The 10,763-nt window shown below is 44.5% G+C and overlaps 1 protein-coding gene across 8 annotated transcripts in view; it reads right to left on the bottom strand.

The window, feature by feature from the left end:
* The window catches only part of CTBP1 (C-terminal binding protein 1), a 957,378-nt gene that overhangs the window by 214,054 nt on the left and 732,561 nt on the right, over positions 1–10,763 (bottom strand). For 4 of the 8 annotated variants that reach the window (XM_063924919.1, XM_063924916.1, XM_063924921.1 and 1 more), the window contains one exon: positions 9,885–10,027. The exons of the other annotated variants lie outside the window; for them this stretch is intronic. In XM_063924919.1, the coding sequence (XP_063780989.1) occupies positions 9,885–10,027 (143 nt within the window). The remainder of the gene's footprint in view (positions 1–9,884; positions 10,028–10,763) is intronic. 8 annotated transcript variants of the gene reach the window in all.

Below are 10,763 nucleotides of genomic sequence, written 5' to 3'. Positions count from 1 at the left end.
AAATAAATGCTAAAACAGCTGTCGATTTAAATCCATCAGTCAAACCCGCCAGCGGCAGCTTTGACAAACGACGGGTTAATAGATCTCTCTCTTATACTGTATTTCAGAGGAAATTATATTTCCAAACTGAAAGCTAAATTGCAGAGTAAAAATAAAGCTGTCCAGCATGTATGGGCTACATGTGAAAGCAGCCAGTATTTACCCTGCATGCAAATAAACAAATGAATAAATAAATACATTTGCAAAGGTACATTTTTATTTATTATTTTTTTGCTTTGCTTAGAATCCAAGACCAGAGAGGCATGTTACGCCAGGGGAGGAAGCCAATTTAGAACTCTCATTTCTACGATGCATTGAATAAAATCCCTGTAAATGTAAAACTGGGGAAAGGGTTTGACAGGTTTTTAAAAGGTACTTAAAGTTAGTACCATGCAAAACCTTTATTATGCATAATTTGTGGACGCTTCCTGTACTTTCACTGCAGCCAAACAGAAAACCCATTTTGCGGATCTGGCTGAATCCATCTAATTTCTGTTGGGCAAACACTAATAATAACACAACCATCTCATTTAACCTCCTTGTGACCTCCAGAGAGCTAAGTACATTTCTCCACTGACAAACATGAACCTTTATGTCGAAAGCCACAATGTTTTCACTACTTAATCACTGGTTAAACTTACATCACAGTGCTACTGAGCTGTATCCTCCACACAGATCCTCCTTATCATAACCATTTATTTAGTTTATGCATTTTCCCTATAAATCTCTAATGACTGACCAATAGGATTAACATGTTAAATACAGGTTATGGTTCGATTTAAGAAAAAAAAAAAAAAAAAATTCATCACATCCCTGATAGATGCCAAATGATATACAGTATTATAGGCAGGTTAATGATACATAGATCTTTAAATGGATATACAGAGACTATATAAAAAAAAAAAAAAAAAAGGAGGTAATCACAATTTTCCAATATTTTCTTATATCAAGTATAAAAAAATAAAAAATAGATGGGCCGCTGCAACGTCCCAATAAAAAACAAACAACAAAAAAAAAAAAACGGTCAACACTAAAATTTTCTTAACTGAATACAAATGCTAAAAATAAAAAAGTAACAGTGTATTACATAGTAATTCACCACCCTTGTTGCAATGTTTTGACCTTAATCAAAGTTAAAAAAGAAATACACACACACACACACACACACACACACACACAGTATATATAGTATCCTGACGAAAGGTGTGAATAAAGACACCTGAAACGTTGAAACGCTAATCGGCCTGGTGAGCTGTTGCATTTATTGAAAATCCTTTGGAGTGCCGCCCATTACATTATCTTATATATATATATATATACACACACACACACACACACACACACACACACACACACACACATACATATACACAGTATATATATAAAACATAAATTTGCTGGTGCCCATTATTTTTTTAATTCTTGTTCCCTCCTGTCTTATACTCAAAACTGCAGTCCATGTAAACCAAAGACCACAAACAGATTTGGTCCAATTCGTAATTGCTGTTCTATAAACGGATAGGATGCCCTATAAGTTTCTCTGGCCCATAACAAGACAACGTGGGGATGTGTACTTAAAGTCACACACTTCACTCTAATCACTGAAATTATATACTATATAAAATATAATTTTCTGCATCACATAAAACGGGTGGTATTCATGTGACCGCCGGTCACCTGACCGACAGTCACATGACCTCCTCCACCAGCCCGACGGCTCACTATCCCGATGGTCGGCATGCCGACCAACAGGGACTATTTCCACTCGTGGGTGTCCACGACACCCATAGAGTGGGAATAGAACCCGTGGCGACCGCAGGTCGCCACCGAACCCGCTGCATGGCGAGCGCAGCGAGCCCGCAAAGGGCTTGCTGCACTTGCCCCTCCCCGCCGGGATCCCGGCGTCGATATGCTGCCGGGATCCCGGCGTCGGTAAGCTGACCGGCGGTCTCCTGACCGCCGGTCAGCCATACTACACCCCACAAAACAGCACCTTACAAAGTGACACTAATATGAATAGGAAACGATAAACCGTAATAGAAACATAGATAAATAAATAAATAAATGCCAACGACAAACGGGCCATAAAATCACTGAAAACAAGTCATGCAGTATTGTATTGGAAAGTGCTGAACTATTTTTCAGAAATAAAAACAACACATAGGCCTCTTACCAGGCTAGTGTTTCGGAGAAGAATCTAGCGATAAAATAATGATTATTTTAGCATTTAACTGACCCTATGACATTTAAGTAGCATGAATAAATGGGTTTGAATAAATTACTGCTGGAAATGTCCCTATGTAAATAGAAAATGCAAATCACACTTGCACGAGATAAAAAAAAAAAAAAAAAAAAAAAAGCCGTTGAGCCTTTGGAAATGCTAACAATTATTAGTATCAAGCAGTGTTAGCGCTCCAAAGTTCTACTTCTTTACATTGGAGAAGTGGTTCTCAAACTGGGGAACTTACAGGGGTGGCCTGGGTTAGTGGTCCAGGCAGTGCCGTAATTAGACATTTTAGTGCTGTGTGCAAAAAACAGGCATCCCAGCATTCACAGCAGCGCCGGGCAGCCAATACGGAAGGAGAGGGGACAGCTGCAGCGGCGCTACTACCAATGTCATAGCGCTGCTGCGGCTCCAGTCCCCCTCCCTCCTTCTCTGCTGCTGCTCGCTGCTGCTCTCCTCCCCAGCGCGGCGCACACAGGAGAGTCGGCATGTAATGAGTCAATTTGACTCATTACATGCCACTTGCCGTTGCGTCCTCAAGGCAACTGAGCTGTGTGCCAGGCACACCTGGCACACACGTAGTTACGGCCCTGGGTCCAGGATCAATTTCAATTATTTGTAGTCAATGTAATAGGCAAAACCACTGCTCGTCACTTCCGATCATAAAGCGTGGAAAACCAGGAATGAATCCTGTCCCTCACCACATAACTGACCCTAATTTAATATTTTTTTTTCTGCATTTCTCCATCTGAAACATTTGGCCTAGGGCTTCCGTGAAAAAAATTCTGAGACTCTAGGGCGCCGTGACTCAAAAAATGTTTGGGAACCACTGCCTTGGAGTGATCCTGTAGCGCAGGGCTGGCCAAACCGGTCCTCGAGATCTACCAACAGCTCATGTTTTCCAGACCTCCTGGAGATCTGTAGAATTGTCAGTTAGGAATGAATGCAGCACATCTTAATTAGTAATGACTACACCTGTGCACCAGCTAGGTGATCTGGAAAATGTGTACTGTTGGTAGATCTCGAGGACCGGTTTGGCCAGCCCTGCTGTAGCGGCACCTATAGGATGGCCATGCAATAGGTGTAATTATTTAATAGTTTCTTATATAGCGCAACACATTACAGATCTGCGGCTGCGTAAGGCCCGTTCTGCGGGTTTTGGGTTGTCGCCCGCAGTTCCCCTCTTCCGCTGCCTGATTGAGGGGATGGGCAGGGGGAGGCCTACATTCCCAGAAATGGGGGCGTGTCACCCTCGTTTTCAGGGAGGGGAAAGTCCCACTTCCGTCGGGCAGCTGATTAAGCCGACCGTCGTGATGTTGGAACACAGCTGGCGACGTCGGTCTCTTCTACTGAGGTGTCTCCTGCATGTCCCTCCTTATAATTGGACGGAAAAGTAAAGCTGCTTGCAAGCGACTTTGCATTTTCATCCATTGCGGAATCAGACCCTTAGTGGCTACATTACACAGCATTTTAAACAGTACCAAAGTAAACTGGTTACCTCAGGATTGAACACAGTTTGAACGGTTTAAAAAAAAAAAAAAACCGTTAAAGTCTAGATACACAATAAACAATTATTGGGACGATTTGACAATAATTTGATCATTATGTGTTTTGGTGTAGCATATAGGCATGGCTATTTAGGTCAAACACAGATAAAATGGTCCAAGAGCTGCCTAAAACGCTCGGTTTTGATTATCAAATTGGTCTGGCTTACCAGAAGATGGTCCCGATATGGCAATCTCAACATACGGTACATCTGACCATGGGCCTAATTCAGAGTTGATTGCAGCAGCAAATTTGTTAGCAGTTGGGAAAACCATGTGCACTGCAGGGGGGCAGATGTAACATGTGCAGAGAGAGTTAGATTTGGGTGGGGTGTATTCAAACCGAAATCTAACTTGCAGTGTAAAAATAAAGCAGCCAGTAGTTACCCTGCACAGAAACATAATAACCCACCCAAATCTAACTCTCTCTGCACATGTTATATCTGCCCCCCTCCCCCCCCCCCCCGCAGTGCACATGGTTTTGCCCAACTGCTAACAATTTGCTGCTGCGATCAACTCTGAATTACCCCTTATATTTGCTACGAATTTTCCCGATTACCTCCTTGTGGGCAGACATATGCAAGTTATCGATCCATGGGCATGAAAATCGGCAGCTATACCATTATATGGTATAGCGTGTATGACGCTGATATCAGGACCGTCAAGTGGAAGATAAACCCTGCCGATTGCAGATACGATACAAAAAGAATAAATAAATTTTTTTTAATTGCATAGTGTGCAGCTAGCTTTAGATTTCATATTTGATCATTTAGGATGTGTATGAATCTTGAAAGACAACTGCAAAGAGAACAGCGAAATCAGCTTAAAATGTACGAGACTAAAGGGCCCCATACACTACAACGATATGTCTGAGGCTGAAGTCGGATGCAGTTTCCCTTGAACTCCCCTGGCACCTTCCCGGGAGTGATTCCATACGATTTGGTACTTTTGCATAAGATATATCGCATGCGATTGATGAAGCCGCTATACATCGCATGCAATATATCGTACGGCATACAATTGTACCATGAGATATATCTGATGGGCTGGATAGAGGGCTAGGGGGGCTGGGAGTGTCCTGAGAATGCCAGTCACACTTCCCTGTGATACATCCCATGCGATATATCACATGCATAAAAAACACACTTTTTTCATCCAATTCCGATATATCATTAGTGCAGCACCAACGACCTAGGGGATCCTATCCGACAGCCACAGGGACGCGCATCAGATTGGATACAATCTAAAACACATACGATTGTACAGAATTTCATACAATATATCAGACGGATATACCGGAATTGTATGAAATCGTGTAAAATCGTACTAGTGTATGGGGCCCTTAAAACATGAAGTGGCCAAAATGAAATGGAATTTCTGAACCAGTTCAAATTGTTCAAGCAGCTCTAGGTGTAATTTATTTGGGTGGTCTTCAGTATGCCAAATGTCGGGATCCCGGCGCACAGTATACCGGCGCCGGAATTCCGACACCCGGCATACCGACAGATATTCTCCCTCGTGGGGGTCCACGACCCCCCTGGAGGGAGAATAAATAGCATGGGGCGCGTAGCGCGCCACCGTGCCCGCAGCGCGGCGAGCGCAGCGATCCCGCAAGGGGCTCCTTTGCGCTCACCATGCTGTCGGTATGCCGGCGGTCGGGCTCCCAGCGCCGGTATGCTGGTCGCCGGGAGCCCGGCCGCCGGCATACCATACTACACCCATTTATCTGGGTGTCTGCAAGAGTTTTGTACATAAAAACAGAACTGTATCTTGAATTCCACCATAGTTGTATCCATCAGACCATTTATCTCAGAAACGATAGGTTACATTCACCGACACCCTGATTTAATTCTACGGACATGTACAGGGGACAGGATGGTTAGCACACACCTGCTCGGGATCGCTTACCCACAATGAATAGCAGAAAATTCCTCACCTCGTCAGCTTTGCATCCTTTTTGCATCCTGGGTTCATCGTAACGATCGTTCATTTAATGTGTGCAAAACTGCAATGAATCTACTCTATCAAATACAAGAACAGAGAGCTACAAAATCTACACACTCAGCTACTTTACCATTAATATTAGTAGTTAGAGTAGGTAAGCTGCTGGAAAAGCCGGCAAGCTACGGCGAGAGTGTCTGTTGTTGTGGAACTACAAGTACTAGCATGCCCTGCAAGTGCAGAATATCAGGGAGAAATAATTATACAGTACATACTCGCCTGCTCTCTTATAACATCTAAGGACTCACAAATTTCGGGGAGGTCACTCTCCCACATCCAGACCACTCCTCTAGTAAAATGTACAGGATGCTTTACCAGTAGTTCTGGGGTAAGGAGGCCAATCCCGGGATTTAGGTGCAAAAACGGCCGGGATTCAAACCCAGGATTGGAAGCTCCAATCCCGGGGATTGAGGAATCACCGTTGAGCATCCTCAGGACACTCAGACGATGCCCGGCTCCCTCCTTCCAGCTCCCCCTGCGCAGCGTGACCTGTGACTGTGAGGTCACGCTGCGCTGTCAGCAGCCGGAGCCGGAAGGTACGGCGATCTTCACCCTCCGGCTCCCCCTGCACTCACCACGAGCAGCCGGCTCCCCCTGCACTCACCTGCTGCCTCATCCTAGCTCACCCTGCACTCACCGCGTGCAGCCGGCTCCCTCTGCACTCACCCGCTGCCCGGCTGTGCAGGTTTGTACATTTATTTATGTCTGCGGGGCGGGTGGGGAGAGGCGGGGCCGGGCGTGGGGGACGACCGGACACGGTTGTAAGCCAATACTGGGTATCCCCGATTCCCGGGATTGAAAAAAAAAAATCGCCGGGGATTGGCCTCCCTAGTCTGGGGTCTTTGTAAATCGCCTAAATATTAGAAGTCCCTAATACCCCTTTCACACATGTGACCCGGGAATTTGCCAGGTCTAGCAAGGTGTGGTCTTCAGTATGCCGGCTGTCGGGATCCCGGCGCACAGTATACCCGCGCCGGAATCCCGACAGCCAGCATACCGACACTTATTCTCCCTTGTGGGGGTCCATGACCCCCCCCTAGAGGGAGAATAAAATAGCGTGGCCACAGCGTGGCCTCAGCGTGGCGAGCGCAGCGAGCCCGCAAGGGGCTCACTTGCGCTCGCCACATTGTCGGTATGCCGTCGGTCGGGCTCCCGGCGCCGGTATGCTGGTCGCCGGGAGCCCGACCGCCGGCATACCATACTACACCCCTAGCAAGCCGTCAAATTCCCGGTTCCCTGGGCCTCGTCCACGGTTGTTTCCATTCACACATACCAAAATCCCGGGTTGATGTACGTTCATGTGCACAAATATGGGATTTTGAAGTAAGTGTGAAAGAGGGGTATTCCCACAAATAATTTACATACGGTTTTCATTCTTCTAAAAAAGAAAAAAAATATCCAGTCACAGAAATTTGCGACCTACCCAGATTGTTGAAAAACTGGAACGGGCGATGCAGCTGTTTGGTTAAAGTATAAAAAAAATGGATTCATACACCATAATTAGGTGGATAAAATTATATTCCAATGTTACATTTTTCTATCAGCGGCTAGTCACAAGAACACCACTTACCCCATCCTATATAATAAAAGACTAGCTGCTCCTCACCTCCTTTGGCAGAATTCAAGTGTTTCGTACATCGGCTATGAACATTTTCATAGCTTTTAAAATGGATTAGTTTTGAGACATGGTAGGGCATCACAGATACACTTTCTCCATTGATTCCGGACAGACTCTGGAGAAGTGTAAAATATATGCAATGGTACAAAACGAGAATGTGTGCCCAGGATCTCCCAATACTACTTCGGATTCCTTTTCTCCAGCTGCATAAATATTTATTCTGCATCAGTCGTCTAGTCATTTACAATTGGGTTGGTCCGTTAAAGACACATGGGGATATTCAATTACTCGTACATACTGTTGGGTGCAAAGTATAGCCGGAGAAGGGGGGCGCTATCTAATTAGCCCTAATAAGCCGGCACGTGCTGCTGTTTATCGGGAATTTTGTTTCACCTGCCTCCGGCAGGTGAAGCAAAATCCCCGTTAACAGCCCAGTTTTCATTCGAAAACAGGGCGATTTCACCCAAAAACAAACAGGTTTTACTGAACCTGTGTGTTTTCGGGTGAAAATGCACTTTTTAACGGACGAGCTAATCGAATAGCCCAATCGCAAAACCCGAAGAAACAGCTGGGGTTTTTACACCCGATGTCCCTTTGGGGCTAATTGAATATCCCTGTTATGCCCCCCATACACTTGTGCACCGGCAGTTCAGTTGTGATGAAATCGCACCTGAACTGCCAAAGTGATTAACATGTGATCATGCGATAAATCGCATGGTAATCACGTGATGGGCACGTCACCGCCAAGTGGGAGTGGCCTGTGGCCGCTCCTGGCGGGTGCACATTGCAGTGCGATATATTGCATGTGTTTAAAAAAACACATGCAACCGCACTGCGATGCGATAAATATTAAGTGCACATAAGATACCGAGACGCGAGATTCGACCGGCGTGCCCGCGCATCGCGTCGCATGGTGCACAATATGTGCATACAATCATGCGATCGAAATAAATCGCATGATTGTATGCCATATCGTATGAGTGTATGGGGGCCATTAGTTTGTGTGTCCCGTCCCCCCCCTTCTTTTTTAGTTTGGAGGCGGGACAATTTTTATATTTATAAAGAAATAAGAATTACATAAATGTTTTGGTACATGTATCTTTTGATTTCATGCTTCAATAAAGAAAAGGTTTATTTTGGGGGAGAGAAAAAGAAAGGACTCTACATTTTATAAGAGTCTGAAAGCGATAAATCAAATAAAGACTTTTTTTTTTTTTAATCTAAAAATAGCCTTCAAACCACTGTTGACAGCAGAATTACATTGTAGTAGAGGAAGGCATTTAAAAAAAAATAATAATAATAACTTGCAAGTCATCACTTTTAGGGTTCTTCTCGTTATGTTTTGTTTTTTTGGGTTTTTTTTTCAGAAGACAAAAGCAAGCAATGTATGTAGTCTGATCATGCGTAGTACAATGAGATGTATTGTGTGTGTCAGATGTTGATATGTTACAGGAAGTAAAAAAAAAAAAACAAGAAAAAAAAGTTTGGATCTGCATAACATCTCCAACCTCAGATGACAGATGAAGAGTCCTCGTTTGCCAAAAAACTCAAAGAACCATTATCTTTCCCTGCACAGCTGCACCCACACCCTGCTACACAACACCGACTGTCACTATAACAGGGAAAAGGGAAATGCTGAAATATCTTTAGGCCATAAAGAACCTGAATTTTTGCTTAGCCAGGCGTGCCTGGTAAAAACAAAACAAACAACACACAACTCCCAAAGCATCATGCTGTACAGACACAAATGTAGGGTATAGTGAAAGTTTTTCTGCCCTCTCCTGGTTTAAATTGAAACGTACTACTATTTATTAGTTTATTTGAAATTTAAAGTGCAAGGCTCCACTCACACACCGTCTATACCCCAACGTATACGCACCAGTGTCCACTAGTGGATGCTACCCAAAGGTCACCAAACACGCATAATGACACAGCAAAGCTCTTAAAAGAGCCGAGCGCAAGTCAGTTCTGCAGAAGTACGTTGCACTTCTTCGCGATGCGTGTGCTCCGCAGCGGAGTGCCCACAACATTATCACAGCAGTCCTAGACAAAGCATCTCCAGCCACCTCATATCATGTGGTAAATTTACTCAAGCTACTAAAAAAATAAATATGTTGTTACCCATAACAACCAAGCAGATTTAGTTTATAATTTTCTAAGAAGCAACAGAGAAAATGACAAAGAATCTGATTGGTTGATATGGGCAACATCACAACTTTTCAATTTTAGAAGCTTTAGCAAATCTATCCCCATCTCTTGCATGTCAAACACCCTGACAAAGATCTCCTTTGCCACCAAACACAAACAGAGAAAATCTCACACAAACGTAGACTTTCTCCATTATATATTTATCCTACCTTATTATGGTGCCCTTTCTCTCACAAAACAAACCCATTTTAAATCACACATATCCACTCAGTGAACCAACACCATCAGCTCATTGACACCTTCAACTTACCCTCCTGCCAATTGCTGCCTTCTACGTCCCTGACTGGACTCAGCTCTAATAACCTCAATGTTGACGAAATCTCTGCTCGCCAAATACAACACCCTACAGCCACCTTCTCCTCCACGGTCTTCTCCACTCTCCTTCCTTGCGCTCTAGTTAGAGAAAAGAGTTGGAGCACTTAATCTTTTGTCCCTTACCACTCAACCTCCTCCCTTAACCCAGTTTCCATCCCATCCTCTCTACCTACCCACACCATGGCTTGATCACATTTAGCTCACATCTTCATCCCGTTTCTCTCCACTCACAATTTCCCTTCCATCTTGATATGGGATCCGGTCTGAAGATCGACAGTGTCTAGGTCGACAATGTTTAGGTCCGACCACTGTATGTCGACAGTCACTAGGTCGACATGGATGGAAGGTCGACAGGGTTTCTAGGTCGACATGTGGTAGGTCGACAGGTCTAAAGGTCGACATGAGTTTTTCACATTTTTTTTTTCATACTTAACGATCCACGTGGACTACGATTGGAACGGTAAAGTGTGCCGAGCGAGGCGGTAGCGGAGCGAAGGCACCATGCCCGAAGCATGGCGAGCGAAGCGAGCCATGCGAGGGGACGCGGTGAACTAATTTGGGATCCCGGTCACTTTACGAAGAAAACGACACCAAAAAAAAAAAACCTCATGTCGACCTTTAGACCTGTCGACCTAGCACATGTCGACCTAGAAACCCTGTCGACCTTCCATCCATGTCGACCTAGTGACTGTCGACCTATAGTGGTCGACCTAAACATTGTCGACCTAGACACTGTCGATAAAACGAACCACACCCCTTGATATACGTGCTAATCTATAATATCGTCAAGAAACTCTCTCTTTCTTGCTGGTTA

The sequence above is a fragment of the Pseudophryne corroboree genome, chromosome 1, assembly GCF_028390025.1.
Source record: "Pseudophryne corroboree isolate aPseCor3 chromosome 1, aPseCor3.hap2, whole genome shotgun sequence".
Classification (NCBI taxonomy): Eukaryota; Metazoa; Chordata; class Amphibia; order Anura; family Myobatrachidae; genus Pseudophryne; species Pseudophryne corroboree.
This window is presented reverse-complemented; position numbering and strand designations above follow the sequence as displayed.